At 50.0% G+C, this 19,413-nt stretch overlaps 1 protein-coding gene across 2 annotated transcripts in view; it reads left to right on the top strand.

The window, feature by feature from the left end:
- Window positions 1-19,413, top strand: part of PPT2 (palmitoyl-protein thioesterase 2) — a 129,991-nt gene that overhangs the window by 66,797 nt on the left and 43,781 nt on the right. For both annotated transcript variants that reach the window (XM_069635019.1, XM_069635020.1), the window contains exon 3: window positions 10,063-10,216. In XM_069635019.1, coding sequence (XP_069491120.1) covers window positions 10,063-10,216 — 154 coding nt within the window. The remainder of the gene's footprint in view (window positions 1-10,062; window positions 10,217-19,413) is intronic.

Below are 19,413 nucleotides of genomic sequence, written 5' to 3'. Positions count from 1 at the left end.
CAGTGACGAGGAACGCGATAACACGACCTCCGCTATGGAAGTCGAAACCCCCTCTAAGGAGCGCTTGCGCGCTTCGTCGTCTGTCCCCGGCCCCGACGGGCTCGGCTCACGCCCTGCTTATGGGGATGAACACCCCGGCGACACTGACGCACACAAAGACACACATAAGCACACAACCCACGGCTCTTCTTCGTCTAAGACGAAAAGAGCTTCGGCGCCCAAGGAGACGCAGGTTCCACCGGCGGCCTCCTCGGACCGTTCGGGTTCGAAGCCCCTCTCGCAACCGCAGCCGCGACCAGCGACTGGGCTTTCGGCAAATAAGGGCGCCGCCCCCAAACCATCGGCCGGCGCGCATCAACAGAAGGCGCATACCGCCGTAGAGCGTTCGACACCCATAGCGTCGAAAACGCAAGCTTCCGCCGACAAACTAGTCGCCGACAAACGAGTCGCCGAAAGCTTGGCAAGGATCGCTGTAGCCGACGCCCAGAAGCGTACGCCGAAGAACACGTCGAGCGCTACGCATAAGTCGAAAGACACGCCGAAAAAGCCCGAAGAAAGGCAGGGACTACCCCCTTCAGTCGGGGGGTCACCCAGCACACCTGAAGGTTTTTCGGAGGGCGACGAGACACTTTCCTCGACGCTTTGGGAGAGGTCGAGCCGTTTCCAGCTAGATGACTCTATTTTTCCCCCGCCAGACCGCTCTGGGGTACCCCATGAAACCATGGAAAGACTCCACCTCTGTATGGAGAGGATGGAAAGGTTTATGGATACCCAGACCTCTCAAACTCCCAAGAGGACTAGAGAAGGGCCTCAGGAGGACCCCAGGGCCAAAAATCCGAGGCTAGTCGATCCCCAGGTGGACACAGCCTCAGACTTCCATAACATATACGACCTCACTGGGGAGGAACAATACTTGGAGGAGGAGGATGATTTCATGGACGATGAAGGAGGACTGAACCAGGAGGAATGTCTGGAAGACAGGCCAGACATTATAGAAGAAGGCTTCAGAGAAGACACTGAAGCAGGACCTTCGCACCCCTGGCAATCCCCATCAGTATATTCCGACACTGATGTCCTAAACCTAAATCCTCCTGACAATTCACCGGTTATGAACACGTCTCCAATTGACGATCAGCCCACTTTCAATGCACTGTTGCGCAGAGCTGCAGCACATTTCGAACTGGACACTGGGGAGCTCTCTCCAGAATTAGACTTTGTGGAAAAAGTAATTAAAGAGAAACCCCCGGTCAGCCAGACCATTCCCCTCCTAGCTTCAGTGAAGAGAAGAATCATCCCTTCGCTGGCCACTCCCGCATTGATCAGAGGGGTCAATCCGAGAATTGAAAAACTTTTCACTCCTTCTCCCTCAGACCCGCTCTACATTAGGGGACATTCCATTCCGGATTCCCTAGTAGTATCTAATACTAGAAAGAGGGCAGGGGTACCACTTTCCACCAGTGAGGCACCCCCTGACAAGGAGGGCAAAAGGCTATATGCCCTTGCAAAAAGAGTAACTTCCTCGGCTGCCTTCTCAGCAAGAATTGCGAACAACAATTCTTTGCTTGCTAGCTATGCAGACGCGCAGTGGGCCAAACTGCGCAAGGACGCCGAGGAAGCACCGGAGCCTTTACGTACACGCCTACTTTCAACTATTGGCGAAGGAACCCAGGTGAACCAGAGCATTGTAAAAAACTCTAGACGCGGCAGAAACAGCGGGACGTTCCCTGGTACAGGGTATACTCCTAAAACGCCATGTATGGCTGCGCAACTCAGGGTTTAAACCGGAGACACAGGCGTCTTTAATAAATAAACCTGTGGAAGACTCTAACCTCTTCGGAAAAGCGGTGGATGAAGCTCTAGAGATGGCTAAAAAAGAGTTCGATACTATCAAGACTCTTGACCAAATCTCTAAGCCCACTACCAGACGCGGCTATGGCAACAAACGCTTTTTTCGTGGCCAACGCCAACAACAACAGTCAGCATCAACTATACCCTGCCACCAATTACCAGACCAATAGTGGGCAGTACAGCCAAAGAGGCCAACGCCGGGGTAAAGGGAGAGGTCGGGGATCCACCCCCAGAGGCTCCCAAGCCCCCAACAACTCCAAGTGACGCGAAGATTCGCGTCCCCTCCCATGCAACACCGGTCGGGGGCCGGATAACATCCTTTCTTCCTGCATGGGAGGAGATAACGTCAGACCGTTGGGTACTTTCCACCGTAGCCCACGGATACTGTATCGAATTCAACAGTTCCCCATCCTACAGACCCCCGAGGGGACGTCGCATGACACCGGAACATCTTGCCATCCTTCTCCAAGAAGTACAACAACTGCTGGAAAAAGGAGCCATAGAGGTCGTGCCTCTATCTCAGGTAACGGAAGGTATTTATTCAGTGTACTTCCTTGTACCCCCCAAAAAGGATCTAACCATGCGCCCTGTATTAGATCTGCGCCCAGCGAACAAGTTTATCAAACCCCAAAAGTTTCGTTTGGTAACCTTACAGGAAGTGATCCCACTGCTTTCTCAGGGAGATTACATGACAACATTGGACATGAAAGATGCATACTTTCATATTTTAATGTTGCCAGCGCACAGAAAATACCTCAGGTTCATGATAGAGGGCAAACACTACCAGTTCAAAGTGCTACCCTTCGGCATAGCATCAGCACCAAGGGTATTCACGAAGGTGCTGGCAGTGGCAGCGGCCCATCTGCGCAGGTTGTCCATCCCAGTTTACCCTTACCTCGACGACTGGCTCATAACAGGGGATTCTTACGAAACATGCTTCTCCAATACCCAAAAGACGGTAGACCTTTTGTTCAAGTTGGGCTTCTCCATCAACGAAAAGAAGTCCAGTTTAGACCCCAGTCAAATCAAGCAATTCCTAGGGGCTCTAATTCAAACAAAGGACGGCCTCGTCTTCCCCTCCAAAGAGAGGGTCCAAAACATGCTGTTTCAAATCCCTCAATATGTGACCGGTCGAGAGGTGACGGTACGCAAAGCAATGCGCCTGCTAGGAATGATGGCGTTGTGTATTTATTTGGTACCTCACGCGCGCCTGCGCATGCGCCCAATGCAAGAGTGGCTCAACAGCCAGTGGTGTCAGGCCAGCGGACTATGGGAGGATCTAGTTGTGGTCTCGCAAGCCTTGGTTCTCTCGCTACGGTGGTGGACAAAGGAAAACATGGAAAAAGGGAAACCCTTTGCCACACCCGCGGCGGAAGCCACTCTAACCACAGACGCATCCCTCACAGGATGGGGGGCGCACCTATCCCATCAGACTGCTCACGGAGTGTGGACTCCGAACGTAGCATTCAAACACATAAATCTTCTGGAGCTACTAGCTGTGTTCAAGGCGCTAAAAGCCTTCCAGAAACACCTACAAGGCAAAACAGTAATGGTCCTTACAGACAGCACCACAGCCATGTACTACATCAACAAGCAAGGGGGCACCCACTCTCCAGGCCTGTCCAAGCTGGCCCAGAATATATGGAAGTGGGCTCTCAAACAGGACATGTTCCTACTATCACTACATGTACCCGGGGAACTCAATCTGCTGGCAGACAGTCTCAGCAGAGATTTCCCCCTGCCCGAAGAGTACGAATGGCGCCTGCACGAAGACATCGTCTTCGACGTCTTCACACAATGGGGATTCCCAGAAATAGACCTGTTCGCAACCCTGGAAAACTCACAATGCCTAAGTTACGCCTCCAGGTACCCCCAGAACCAATCCAAGGGGAACGGTCTGTCGATGCAATGATCAGGGAAATTTGTTTACGCTTTTCCCCCGACTCCCCTTCTCAACAGAGTGGTGCACAAGATGCACCAGGAACAAGTGACCATGATACTAGTGGCCCCAATGTGGGCACGACAACCATGGTTCGCTCACTTGATGGAGATGTCTCTATCCCCCCCAGTAAAACTCCCCTGCCCGTACAACATGCTGTCTCAGGACAAGGGCAGGACTCTACATCCATGCCCCCAGAACATGAACTTAGCAGCTTGGCTCCTGAGATCATAGAGTTCGGACATCTACAACTCCCGCAAAGATGCATGGACATCCTCAGGGAAGCCAGAAAACCGAACACTCGCCACTGCTATTCTAGCAAGTGGAAAAGATTTGTCATCTGGTGCAGGAGTAAAAGCATCAACCCTATTGACTGCTCTCCCACACACGTAGTCCTATACCTGACCCACCTATTGGATTCAGGTCTAGTGTTTAACTCCATTAAAGTCCACCTAGCGGCACTTTCTGCATACACCACTTCCCAACTCAAAGTGTCGTGGTGGAGGATCCCTGTTATAAAGGCCTTCATGGAGGGAGTAAAGAGAATACACCCCCCGATAGCTGACCCAGCTCCCGGATGGGACCTTAATGTGGTACTTACCAGACTCATGGGCTCTCCATTCGAACCCATGCACAAAGCATCTTTTAAACACCTCACGCTTAAGACTGCTTTTTTAATGGCTATCACCTCCATCAGGAGAGTAAGTGAACTTCAGGCTCTTTCTATTCTAGACCCCTTTGTTACAGTTCACAAAGAAAAAGTGGTTCTACGCACTCACCCTAGGTTTGCTCCGAAATTTATTTCTAAATTCCACGTAAACCAATCTATAGAACTACCAACGTTCTTTCAAAATCCTTCCAATTTGGGAGAAAGGACTCTGCACACACTAGATGTACGCAGAGCGGTCATGTTCTACATGGAAAGAACCAGACCACTGAGGAAGACTAATCAGTTCTTCGTCTCGGTGGCAGCAGGAAGAGAAGGAGATGCGGTTTCAAAATCCACTATTTCTAGATGGATTGTTCAATGCATCACTCTCTGCTATACTCTTGCTAAGAGAGAACTGCCCTTTAGGCCAAGAGCACACTCTACTCGAGGCACGGGGGCATCCATAGCATTCATTGCAAATGTTCCCCTTGAGTCCATCTGCAAAGCTGCTACCTGGAGTTCTGTGCACACCTTTACAAAACACTACTGTCTAGATACACACTCTAGATCTGACTCCCAGGTGGGACAGGCAGTATTACGACACCTTTTCTCTACTGTTCCTTCTAATAACCCACCGCCAACTCCGGGTACTGCTCGCTAGTCTATGCACAGCATGTGATTCTAAGCAGATTAACAAACATCAGAAGACAATGCATTACTTACCGTAAAAGCATTTCTGATGGTTGTATCTGCTTAGATTCACATGCGCCCACCCTTCCTCCCCGCTCGGATGGAAGGAACATAGACTTCCTTTATATATCTCTCTCTTTTCTGTACTCACTCACGTCTAGAAGGCTCCCTCAGGGCAGAAAAATACAAACAGAGGGACCTCGACGCGTGAGGGATTGTGGGTACAACGCACGTCACTATAGGGATAGTGTTTCAGACACGCCTTGTCGACGTCCCCTTTTTCGACTACAAAAAACAAAATGCAATACTCCGCAGTGACCACTGGATGTCGGACCTATGCACAGCATGTGAATCTAAGCAGATACAACCATCAGAAATGCTTTTACGGTAAGTAATGCATTCTCATATACATAGATATACATTATTACATATACTTAATTTTTTTAAAATTTCCATTTTGATATTTACACAGCTGTGTGTATTCCCGAAGAGGAACTCTGTATTTGCTCTTTATTTTGATCAATGTCTTATAAATAAAGGTGTTTGACGGTTCTATGTGATATTTCCTCATTTTAAAGGCAGAACACAAAAAATACCGTTTTATTCCGGCCGTTTTTGTGAGGCCTTTAAAATGCTGAAATGACATTTTCACTGGGCCTGACCCTACCCCCACCCTCTCCCACTGGATTTTGAGAAAATCGTAAGGTTGCACCCCCCACTTTCATCAACTACCACCCCCTCCCCAGCCTAACACATGCCCCCTCCTCTCCCATAGAAAGATCTTTTCTCTTTCAATCCGTCCTCTGGTCTCTACTATCCAGCTCCCTCCTGATCTTTCCTCTCGACACTCGATCTCCTGATCTTATCTGCTTCCCTCCAGATCCCACTCCTCACCACAGTACACCTGCCATTACTCTCCTCCACCCTCTCACTTTCCCTCACTTGCTCTCTCACGCTCTCTTCTACCCTCCACCCCCTGCTGCTCTCCCTCCATAACTACCTTCCACCACTCTCCCACTCGCACCCAATTTGTCCCACTTCCACCTATTGCAACACCTGATCTTCACACTCTCCAAACATGCCAGAGTCTCTTCCAAGACCTCCCTCACTTACTACACACGCCTCTCTAGTCTCTTGGCCTTCCTCCAGCTCCTCCAACCGCACCAAAACACCTGCTGGCTGAATCCCTTCCTGCGCTTCCATTGGTTGCCAGAGTCGGCTGCTTCCCCGAGCCAATCTCTAGCTAAGCTATCGCCTTATAGGCCTGGACGTTCCAATGAAGCCTTCATAAGGACCTTTTGGACCCACCCCCTTTCCATTCTCCATTGTCTTCCAGCCAGCCACGTAGTCACTGTGCTCATTTGCATAGACACTGAGTACATGGGGGCAAAAGGGACACTTGCACCGTTCTCCTTGAACAACGGGGGCAGAAGTGTCATTTTGCCCCCGTGGAGATTATGTAAGTATTTGCATGGGGATCTTTGCAAGTGCTTCCTAAAAGGAAAATAACCAACAAAAAAAATCCGGAATGAGTGAATGCCAGTCTTAAAATACAAGCTGGATGTGACCATCTCCGACCTCACTGGGCACGGCAGGGCTTCCGGCTCCTCTCCTGCTGTGCGCAGGTTTGGTGCAGTGTTAGAAGGCATCCTGCAAAATGACCAAGCGATGCTCACTTCAAAGTGGGAAGGCCGACTCATCACCCTTTCCTTGATTGTGGAGACAGTGGACACGCTGTGCTTGTCGTTCTCCTGTCCCAATTTCTTGCGTTTTTTTTCTCTTTCTCTTTAATTTGTAAAATGCTTCTTGCTTTGACTTTCTTTCCATTCTTTCTTTCCTGACTCTTCAGGTCTGAATCTTTTTTGTCAGCCATCTCCTCTGTCAACTCTCCTTTTTTATTTTCCTCTTGCATCTGCCTCCCACCCAGTGTCGTCTCCAGGAATCACATTTAGGAGGGGCACAGAGGGGGCCAAATACAAAAGTAGGGAGGCACAGACAAAAGTGAGGGGAGAACATGGTCGCTGCTCGTCTTAGGTAGGGGGGGCACATAGGGATGCACAGGGTTTCACAGGGGGGCCCTGCCCCCCCCCCAAGAACACCTCCAGCGACGCCACTGCTCCCACCCCCATGATTTTGCTGTTTTTTCTGTCTCCCTCTTAAGCGGTGATTCAGCCCACACCCTCTCCCAGGTCACATGCCCCTGGCTCTTTTAAACCAAAGGCCACTGATGAATAGTGTGCCCACAGAGTGTTGTTTGATTGTACAAACCTGACCGGTGATGCTCGGATGTATACTCAAAGAATTGGGGAACAGATGCTTCTTTTTTGTGTGTGAACCATTAAGGTTCCTTTTTTATATGTCCCTGTGTGTTTTATAGTTTTTATGACTGATGGACATTAAAATATGTGATATTTTTTTAAAAAGTCTTGTGTGTCTACCTGTACATTGAATGGGTAACATATATGTGTCGCATACAGTTGTTATATACAAGCTCATAGCCTAGAGGAAGGAAGCCGTTTTTGTGGAATTGTGTTTATTTTGATAGTTTGGGTCCTCACCCACACGGCCCCTAAAAAGAGGACTATATAGATCGGTTTAGCTAAAATTCTTATGGGTGGACGACAGGAGAATTACGTAAACAATTATATCAAATTCCAAGGTACATTATCATTCAAAAACATTGGCGGCCTCCCTCAATGTGACGCCATTTTACCTGTCAAAATCCCAAAATCCCAAACTTCGGGATTTACTTTTGCGATTCTACATAACAGAACCACACTATGTAGATATGGAATAGGATCCATTCTATCCAGAACTACGAGGGTTAAGAACTGTACAATCACCTATGGACGCAGAGGCATGCTGGGAAGCTTTATACTTGGGTGGAAAACTGTCAGAAGTATAAAATATGGAAGTGGAGGAGGATTGTGATAAGACGTGATTGGCAAAAAGTTTTAATTAACTGTATACCTAAATAATAAAAAAAAAAAATTTAATAGCGGTGCTCTAGGAAAAAAAAATAGTATAGCAGGAATGTCGGCTCGAAAAATGGCCTGCATTTGTAGATCAAGTGTGTCTGGAGAAGGCGGCCTTCTGCTGACCTGAGCACTGTTTGCTGCCTTCTAGGAGCCCCGTTAGCGCTCGTTTTATTTATTAAAACCACTGCGCTTTTCTAGTGCCGCATTTAAATACGACTTCATGTAGAAATATTACTAAGTGCAGGAAGTGTGCACGCCAAAACTCAGTGTGCAGATTGTACCAGTTTTGTCACAGGTGAATGGAACAGTTGTGCTAGGGACCCGGGAAGGTGGGCGGGGCTAGGGTGCCAGGCTCTGCTTCCATTAGCCGTTTTCAGATTGACTTTTGTCGGACCATATGGACAGTTTACCCAGTTCTGCTTTTTCTTTACATCATTTTATTGAAAGCTACATATTTTTGTATTGGGGGGGGGAGATAAAGGCCATAATGAAAAATAAACCAAAAAATAATCTATTTACTAAAAATTATAGTTAGAAATTACAATAACATTCAGTGGTCGAAGTGTACGAAAAGAAGGAAGTAGTGGAACTATGTTCCCTGCTGGCCTGCCCCTGCTCTCCAAAAACCCCATTGCAACAACCCCTCCCACACACAATGCACCCCCCAAACCTTTGCACCTGCTATTTAAGGGAACGTTCAGTGCAGTGCAGTGCACTGAAAGGGAATGTTTCAACTTCTTCCTACACTTTTATTTTAAAACAAAACCATTCCAGAACGGTTTCTTTTTAAAATAAAAGTATAGGAGCTGAACAAGGTAATTTAAAAAAGTATAGGAGCACCGCTCCCGCTCACTTCGACCACTGATAACATTTGACATCATGTGTTTGAAAAATTATAAATCTCTATCCAAAGCTTAACGAATTGACTTTGCCAAAGGAATTCGGTTCTCTTTGGAGGATGCATGGCATCTTTCCCATTCAAAGATGGCCGCAAGTTTTGGCTTATTTCCAGTGAGCTTCCTTAGAGACAGTCATCCAAGACTACTTCCTGAGAGAGCTCAAATGGCTCAAAAAGTTCTTAGATGGGCAGGAATGGGTGGGATTAGCCATAGGGATTACATTGGCTAGGGGCAGGGGATGGATTACAACTGTGTACCCCTCCTCAAATGTCATCTCTATTGGAAAGGCATGAAACCCTCATTCAAATCCCATATTGGGGGGGGGAGGGGGGAGGGGGGAGAGGGGAGATTTTTTTTTCTCTTGACCGTTCCAGAAACGTCCAGCAGCCAATCACAGTTGCTTCCACCAGAATAACGCTGCTTGGGAGGAGTAATCCAGAACACAGGGCCCTCCTATTGCAGACCCCAGAATCAATGGGGGAATTCTATAACCGGCACTTTTAGGGGAGCAACTGTACAGTTTTGATGGTATATGGGCCTTTCATCGTAGCCTGGAAGGCTTCTTGGAGTGCACAAGGGTAAACCTGTTTTACTGCTGGAGCCGGGTGGCTTGGCAGGGTGTATGGCATGGAGCTGCCACATTTGTTCACCTCCTAGGGTCCGCATGATTCAGAGTTGTGTGGACCCTTCAGTTATTCCCCATTATGTCTTCCCATAGGACTCTATTAATGCATGGTTGAATATTGCACCTGTTAATGGTTTTGTGTGGAGTTAATAACCTCAGTCTCAGGTAATCCGGCATAGGGACACAGAGCCTGTCACCCTGAAGGGTGGGACTGGAATAGAAAGGTAAGGGTTGGCTTGGACTGTTGGCTGAATGGGCATTGGGGCGCGCAGACAGTCTCCTATAGAACTTGGTGGGCAAAGGGATACCGAGCACAACACTTCTTGATAGCTGTGGTTTAGGCACTGAACCTCTGGTCAATGCTCACCTATCATGTCAGCTGATATTTGGTTCGGAAATGTCAACTTCAATGTTTTCCTTTACTCCCTTACCAGACGCACCCGGGCACCAACGTGACAGTCGTGGACCTGTTTGACCGCAGTGAGAGCCTGCAGCCTCTCTGGAAGCAGGTCCAGGGGTTCAGCGAGGCCGTCTATCCCATCATGCAGAATGCAGCCAACGGTGTCCACCTCCTGTGCTACTCTCAGGGTGAGTACTGCCCACTTCAAGACTCCTGCTGGTACAGGCTCTCAAACTCTCAGGTAAGTAGTACCTGTCTGCACGTTGAAAGTACTCTTCTACTCTCACCAGGGTGCATCTGTTCTGTTGCTCTCACTTTGTGCACGGTCTGTATGTTATATCTGCAGTGAGTGGACCTGCTCTGTTATCCCCAGGATAGAAAATGTCTGAAGACTGACCCTGCTCTGGAACTCTTAAATGGAGTTGTCTTTAGGATGCACTCTTAGGCGCGTTATAATTGCCATCATATCATTTGATGGGATCCAGGTTCCTGACTCTGTCCAAAAGCCTGGAGGGGAATCTGCAGCCCCAGAAAGCTGGCCGACCAGGGCATAGCCACAGCCGTGAGCTACCACCTGATGGGTGCAGAGCAGAAGCTTCAAGATGAAAAATTGCCCACCCTCCAAACCCATGGCTGATGTCAAAGCGGAGTGATGTGACCTTTTCAGAAAACGGGACTAAACCTTTCCCCTTTTGAGGAGCCCTTGGGCGTGGGTCCCAAAAACCTTACATAACATTGTTTAGCAAAGCCTAATTGCATTTGTGCTACCTGCATACTTGTCGAATGCCAGGCTTAACTTCACGACTAACTCAGTGTGTTACCTGCATACCTACTGCATAGCTAGATCATTCCTTCATGCTCCAGCATGTCTGTTGCGAATCCAGATCATGTGAATCTGCTACCAGTGTGTCAACTACAAAGCTTGATCCATTTCAGTTGTTCTACCTGCGCGTGTTACCAGTGTGTCAACTACAAAGCTTGATCCATTTCAGTTGTTCTACCTGCGTGTGTTACCAGTGTGTCCATTACAAAGCTTGATCCATTTCAGTTGTTCTACCTGTGCGTGTTACCAGTGTGTCCATTACAAAGCTTGATCCATTTCAGTTGTTCTACCTGTTCGTGTTACCAGTGTGTCCATTACAAAGCTTGATCCATTTCAGTTGTTCTACCTGTGCGTGTTACCAGTGTGTACATTGCAAAACTTTATTCATTCATTGCCTAATTGACTATGCTGCTAGTTTACCCACGGACAGGTGTCCCCATGCCATTCGTTGCAAATCTAGATTAACGGATTTGCCGCCAGTGCATCCATTGCTTGGGCTCCTAGTGCACCCATCACCAGTATATGTAATGCACAGCTGGATCAGTTCTGTGGTACTAACCGGTACATTGCATATACCTCATGGAAAAACTACAAAGAAGCCAAAATACAGCACCCAGATGATGCTTCAGGGTGAAAAGGTTCGGACACGCCACACCAGCTCTTCGTACACTCCACTGGCTTTCCCCATCAAGAAAAGAATACACTTCAAAACCCTCTCTGCATGGCCCATTGCGCCTACCATGGAAAGGGACATTATCCTTTTACAAGGAAGCCCCATCACTACACGTCTCCCAGGACAGCACGGTCCAGTACTGCTGCACTAGACCTAGTTCCTAATTTCAACAGGAAATGACAAGGAGGATCCTAAATCTCCATTTTGGCCACCAAACTCTGGAACAACTTCCCTAAGCATCTCTGGGTGGAGGAGAACCACCCGACATTCAGGAAATAGCCGAAGACATGGCTCCTCAACTACCTGAATGGGAGAAACCGCAATGAACCAAGAGCTAATCACCAAGAAGCTACCTTGGACCTCCCACGCCTTGTATATGCACAAGCCATCTAGCCCATCCCACACAGCATGCTACATTGGATGCCAACCTGCAGGACCTCCCATTTTAGAGAACCATATTTCCACCCCTCTTCTCCCACCTTCAAACTAATAGGCTCTTTAACACACACATCGAAATCCTGCCTGGAATTTGATTGCTATACATCCCGTCAAGCGAATCGCTACATACCAGTAACCAAATACTCAACCGTTTGCCAATCTGCCCTGCCACAAGACAGACCTCAATCTCTCAAGCCAAGTAAGAACTTTAAACCCAAGACGTAGGAAAGCTAGCCCATAGCCCGCCACCTCCCTGATCCTCATTAACCTCTCACTATTAACACCTTGCATCTTACACCTCGCTCGCGCCCCATCAGATAACCTGCCTGCCCCTCCGCACCCATCCTTGCTTCCACAACCAGGGGCCGCCCTTATAGCAAACCTTTCCCCAGTGTATACTCCTTCTCCCCACAACACACAGCTTTCATACCACTGCACAGGTAACCGGTACTTCCAACCTGCACTCATCACAGTCATCACATGTGCCTTCCCTTCTATCCCACTAACACCACCACCCGTGCTTCTTGCAGAGCTATGCCCAGCCAGGCCAACCTTATTGGCAGTAGGGCGTTATATAGGTCCACTTATCCTACCATACCTTATTGTGAACCCTGTCTCTCTATGCCAAAGCAGGACGGGGCTACTCTATGCAGGGACAATATAGGCTTTAGCAATACTTATGTCACAATGACTCCTGTGACCCCCCACCACCCAAGAAACTAACAGTGAAGCTGCCTAGTGGGCTGACTGGACTCTTATGGAAGATGCAGATGGGGAGCACCCTTCGTGGGGCCCTGCGTGTACAAGGGGGACCCTGGCAATGAAGTGTGAATCACATCTAGAATGTGATGAGGGGGGCTTAACTTGTGAGTCCAGGGGTTCACAAGACCCCATGTTCCAGCAGGAAGGAGCTCGGAGTTCACAGGACCAGCACAGAATCAGGATACAAGTCTTGGGGAACGCAGGGCTTACAACCTGAGCATAGGGCTGCAGTGGCAGCCAGCACAAAGGCTGGACCTCTCCCTGATTTCAAAACTGCTGGTGGTTTAAGAGTTTGGAATGACACACAGCTTCACGAGGTGGTGGGGGGGGAGAAGTTGAACCTCCAATCGATGTAAGAGCAAAAGTAATTAAAACCAGAGCAAAGGAACACATGGGAATGTGGAGGCAAGGCTGATAAAGGGCCGGTTAGGGGAGAAATGGGGAGAGAAATGGGGAGAGAAGTGAGGGAAGCAGGTCAGAGGGAAGCAGGCCAAGAAGCAGTCCCTCAGGCACAAGAAGAGGAAGAAAGCCAGATACCAAAAGCTCCACCAAAGAGCCTGAGCCTGAATCTGCATCTGGGCCAAAGGGCGAGGAAGATGCTTGGGGTAATGAGTCAGCTGGGAAGGCTTGCATCCAAATGCTATGGTGAGGATTGATGTGGGACCCTAAAAGTTGGACCCAGTGAGTTGCCTGAAGACCACCTTATACCTTACTGGCGAGAAGGGCATGCTATCCCTTTAGAAGTGAGGCGGCCAGTCTGTCGCTTACAAGTGAGACGGCCGTATCCTGAGAAGGATTGGAGAACATCCTATCCTGGGGGTCATCTGGAACATTTGGAAGAAGGGTCCAGAGATGAAGGGGGTGACGACGTGGCCCTCACCAATTACCCACCTGTGGGTTCTGGGGGTGAGAGACCAGATCCCAAACCTGGACAGGTTCAAAACTTGGTCTGAGGCGGGGCTAACGAGGATTGACCAGCTGTGGAGAGATGGCCGCTTTATCTCGTTGGCAGAGCTAGAAGGAGCTCTGGGAATAGGGAAACTCTCTGTACCTCCCAACTAAAAGGGGTGCTTACGGCAGAAGCCTGGAAGGATAGGATACAAAGGGAGCTCACCCCCCCCTGGAAAAGGTCTTGGACTCGAAAAGGGAAATGAGAGGCTTAATCTCGTCTTTATACCTGGTGCTGTTGGAAGTGAACAGGGGTAGCGCAGAGGAGCTTCGCAGGAAATGGCAGGGCGACTGGGGGATGGAAGTGGACGATCACGGATGGGGTCAGATCTGTCCTAGTGCTTACAGGGGTTCCATCGCCTGCCGATATTATCTGGATGCGATTAAACTACTCCATAGGTGGTAATATGACCTGGTACAGTTCTCCAAGATGTTCCCGGAAGCAAGTCCTCTGGGCTGGCATGAATGTGGGGGCGGGGGGGGCTGACTATTGGCACTTGTGGTGGGGCTGTACGAGGGTCCAAGTCTACTAGGATGAGGTGCTGGGATGGATTAAGGAATTGCAGGGTGTCACTAGGACAAAGACTCCGTTACTGGTACTATTTGGACTGGAGCGCAGCGAAGGGGGATATTACGCGCTCCCACGCCTACCACACTTTCTACTATTGGCGGGGAGGGCTTGCCTTGCGATGCATTGGAAGAGCTTGTTGCTCCCGGGAAAGAAGGAATGGATAAATGTTGGGGAAAGTATATATGTGATGGAGAGGATTACAGCAGCCATACATGGCAGGGGGTGCGGGGGGGGGGCAGGGGCTGAGATGGAATGGGGGGGGGGAATTCAGGAACAAATATATGCTAAATGAGGTCTGAGCTGGAGGAAGATGGCTGGGTTGAGGGGTCAGTAAAAGGGGCGGGGGCAGTGAAAATGTGAATGTTTACAAATGTGCAAGAGGTACGGTGGTCGATACCGCAAGAAATCAAAGGGGTACCGGACTGAAAAGGGGAGTGATGAATGATTTGGACAATCCATTCCCAGAGGAGGACTTAGTCGGGTGGTAGTGCCAGCACGAGCTGTGAGATAGGGAGCGAGAGAGGGGTCTACGTAGGGGGGGGTGTCTTTCGGGAGCCATTGTTATGTGAATTATTTTGAATTGATCTATCCCTTAAAAGCGAGACGGGCACTGTGCCCCTTAAAAGCGAGACGGGTACGCTGTCCTTTAAGTGAAAAGGGCATGTTGTCCCTTAGAAGGGAAGCGGGCACAATATGCTTTGGGAGTGAGGAGGGCACTATAACCCCATAGAGGAATGTCCCGTTATGTTATACAGAGGTGCTCCTCTGCCCATGCGCTGAATTGCAGTGGCTACAGACTGCAGTTGGCTGATTTCCCTTTATCTATGATTGGCATCTGGAGACACTGGAAAGTGGGGGTGCTCCTGCCTAGGATCCCACTAATGTAAACTGGAGTAAAAGATACTTCCCCCCACTTGTCTCAGCGGTCCTGTTTTTTTATTTATTTAAAATGACGGGCACCTTCCTTACATCTGTTGGAGATAAATAATGCTTTTCTATCGGTAGTTGAAAGTGAAGTTGCAGCCCACAAGTGCTGTCGTGCACAGGGGTGATGTAGTCGCTGGAAATCAGTTATTCCTCAGTGATGCAAAACAAAATAATGCTACAGCATGATACCTGGGACCGGGACCCAGTCGCCCATTGCAAAATAATGCTACAGCATGATACCTGGGACCGGGACCCAGTCGCCCATTGCAAAATAATGCTACAGCATGATACCTGGGACCGGGACCCAGTCGCCCATTGCAAAATAATGCTACAGCATGATACCTGGGACCGGGACCCAGTGGCCCATTGCAAAATAATGCTACAGCACGACACCTGGGACCGGGACCCAGTGGCCCATTGCAAAATAATGCTACAGCACGATACCTGGGACCGGGACCCAGTGGCCCATTGCAAAATAATGCTACAGCATGATACCTGGGACCGGGACCCAGTGGCCCATTGCAAAATAATGCTACAGCATGATACCTGGGACCGGGACCCAGTGGCCCATTGCAAAATAATGCTACAGCATGACACCTGGGACCGGGACCCAGTGGCCCATTGCAAAATAATGCTACAGCACGATACCTGGGACCGGGACCCAGTGGCCCATTGCAAAATAATGCTACAGCATGATACCTGGGACCGGGACCCAGTGGCCCATTGCAAAATAATGCTACAGCATGATACCTGGGACCGGGACCCAGTGGCCCATTGCAAAATAATGCTACAGCATGACACCTGGGACCGGGACCCAGTGGCCCATTGCAAAATAATGCTACAGCATGACACCTGGGACCGGGACCCAGTGGCCCATTGCAAAATAATGCTACAGCATGACACCTGGGATCGGGACCCAGTGGCCCATTGCAAAATAATGCTACAGCATGACACCTGGGACCCGGACAAAGTGGCCCATTGCAAAATAATGCTACAGCATGATACCTGGGACCGGGACCCAGTGGCCCATTGCAAAATAATGCTACAGCATGACACCTGGGATCGGGACCCAGTGGCCCATTGCAAAATAATGCTACAGCATGACACCTGGGACCGGGACCCAGTGGCCCATTGCAAAATAATGCTACAGCATGATACCTGGGACCGGGACCCAGTGGCCCATTGCAAAATAATGCTACAGCATGATACCTGGGATCGGGACCCAGTGGCCCATTGCAAAATAATGCTACAGCATGGCCCATTGCAGGGATCCTGGAGTTGGCGTCAGTGATACCTGGGACCGGGACCCAGTGGCCCATTGCAAAATAATGCTGCAGCATGATACCTGGGATCGGGACCCAGTGGCCCATTGCAGGGATCCTGGAGTTGGCGTCAGTGATACCTGGGATCGGGACCCAGTGGCCCATTGCAAAATAATGCTGCAGCATGATACCTGGGATCGGGACCCAGTGGCCCATTGCAGGGATCCTGGAGTTGGCGTCAGTGATACCTGGGATCGGGACCCAGTGGCCCATTGCAAAATAATGCTACAGCATGATACCTGGGACCGGGACCCAGTGGCCCATTGCAAAATAATGCTACAGCATGACACCTGGGATCGGGACCCAGTGGCCCATTGCAAAATAATGCTACAGCATGACACCTGGGACCGGGACCCAGTGGCCCATTGCAAAATAATGCTACAGCATGATACCTGGGACCGGGACCCAGTGGCCCATTGCAAAATAATGCTACAGCATGGCCCATTGCAGGGATCCTGGAGTTGGCGTCAGTGATACCTGGGACCGGGACCCAGTGGCCCATTGCAAAATAATGCTACAGCATGGCCCATTGCAGGGATCCTGGAGTTGGCGTCAGTGATACCTGGGACCGGGACCCAGTGGCCCATTGCAAAATAATGCTACAGCATGACACCTGCGACCGGGACCCAGTGGCCCATTGCAGGGATCCTGGAGTTGGCGTCAGTGATACCTGGGATCGGGACCCAGTGGCCCATTGCAAAATAATGCTACAGCATGATACCTGGGATCGGGACCCAGTGGCCCATTGCAAAATAATGCTGCAGCATGATACCTGGGATCGGGACCCAGTGGCCCATTGCAAAATAATGCTGCAGCATGATACCTGGGATCGGGACCCAGTGGCCCATTGCAAAATAATGCTGCAGCATGATACCTGGGATCGGGACCCAGTGGCCCATTGCAGGGATCCTGGAGTTGGCGTCAGTGATACCTGGGACCAGGACCCAGTGGCCCATTGCAAAATAATGCTACAGCATGATACCTGGGATCAGGACCCAGTGGCCCATTGCAGGGATCCTGGAGTTAGCGTCAGTGTTGCCTGGGACCAGGACCCAGAGGCCCATTGCAGGGATCCTGGAGTTAGCGTCAGTGATGCCTGGGACCAGGACCCAGTGGCCCATTGCAGGGATCCTGGAGTTAGCGTTGTGACGCCTGGGACCAGGACCCAGTGGCCCATTGCAGGGATCCTGGAGTTAGCGTCAGTGACGCCTGGGACCAGGACCCAGAGGCCCATTGCAGGGATCCTGGAGTTAGCGTCAGTGATGCCTGGGACCAGGACCCAGTGGCCCATTGCAGGGATCCTGGAGTTAGCGTTGTGACGCCTGGGACCAGGACCCAGTGGCCCATTGCAGGGATCCTGGAGTTAGCGTCAGTGACGCCTGGGACCAGGACCCAGAGGCCCATTGCAGGGATCCTGGAGTTGGCGTCAGTGACGCCTGGGACCAGGACCCAGTGGCCCATTGCAGGGATCCTGGAGTTGGCGTCAGTGACGCCTGGGACCAGGACCCAGTGGCCCATTGCAGGGATCCTGGAGTTAGCGTCAGTGACACCTGGGACCAGGACCCAGTGGCCCATTGCAGGGATCCTGGAGTTAGCGCCAGTGATGCCTGGGACCAGGACCCAGAGGCCCATTGCAGGGATCCTGGAGTTAGCGCCAGTGACGCCTGGGACCAGGACCCAGAGGCCCATTGCAGGGATCCTGGAGTTAGCGCCAGTGACGCCTGGGACCAGGACCCAGAGGCCCATTGCAGGGATCCTGGAGTTAGCGTCAGTGATGCCTGGGACCAGGACCAAGGAAATTAAATCTTCCTTGGTGTCCTGTCAATCTGACACAACGGGAATGGCTGCAGGACACACGTACCCTGTTATGTTATGTTATTTGGCATTTATGTAGCGCTCTATATATCATTGGCATGACTTGAAAGCGCTTGTGGGTTTTAACGCCCTTGGGGCCCGTAGCCCGGGTCAGTCGAGAGAGTAGGGTAGTATAGAGTGTTTGGGTGCAGCTAGTGTGAAATGCCAGATGGAAGCTGCATCCTAATGTCAGGTCAGTTGAATGTGTTGCAAATGCAATCCCAATGCAAATTCTACAGCACTTAGGGCGGGCGGCATCCAAGCACTTTACTCATGGCCCCTTCAGCCATCATCCCACGTGACTCTGGGAGCTTAGGAGTTCCCTGTCTTCTCTGGACATGTCAAAAAGCACAAGCCACACTCCGGGATGGCTAGCTCCAACAGCCTAATCAACTACTTGCATGGGCTGTCCCACTTGCTACTAACACTACTAATGTTTTTCACATAATTGCATGATACAATATAGTGAATAAGAAAATATTCGGTAAAGCTCTGGATTGACACACACCAGTCCCCCTCTAGTGTTCAACCTGGGAGGTACGGAGGCACTCATCAGTGACAGGAAAGAAACCGCTACGATTAGGCAGTAAGGCTTAATACTTGCCTCTTTTCATCCCAGAAAGGGGCTCAGCTTGCATGAATAACCCAATAGAAAAGCTGCAATGCATTGCTACCAGTTGAAATGTTCTTCTAGTGTGAGTATTTGGGTGAACACTACTCCTTGCGTGCCATCCTCTGCCATCCTGCTTCTGAGTCCAGGTCTTTACTGCCACCAATTTCATGGTTGTTTACGTTTATAGCCAGTATGCTCTGGGACATCAGGTCTTAATAGTATGTTAATAGCATGTTGTGATTCCGTTCTTGCATCTCTTGGGTACAGGACACATCTGTCATTGCCATGCGTATGATTCATCTTTTCAGGCTGTCACTATTGCAAACGGTCCTTCTGCATCCGATGATCCCGCTATGTCCTCGGTCTCTGTTTGCTTTCTGTCTTTTGCTCCCTTTCTCCCTCTGTGTGCGAGATCTCCTCCTTGCCCTGGAGTCCTCTCCGTCCACACAGTGCA

Source organism: Ambystoma mexicanum, chromosome 13 (assembly GCF_040938575.1).
Source record: "Ambystoma mexicanum isolate Mex_15411 chromosome 13, UKY_AmexF1_1, whole genome shotgun sequence".
Classification (NCBI taxonomy): domain Eukaryota; kingdom Metazoa; phylum Chordata; class Amphibia; order Caudata; family Ambystomatidae; genus Ambystoma; species Ambystoma mexicanum.
Note: the sequence above shows the minus strand (reverse complement) of the source record. Positions and strands in the feature narration are given on the sequence as shown.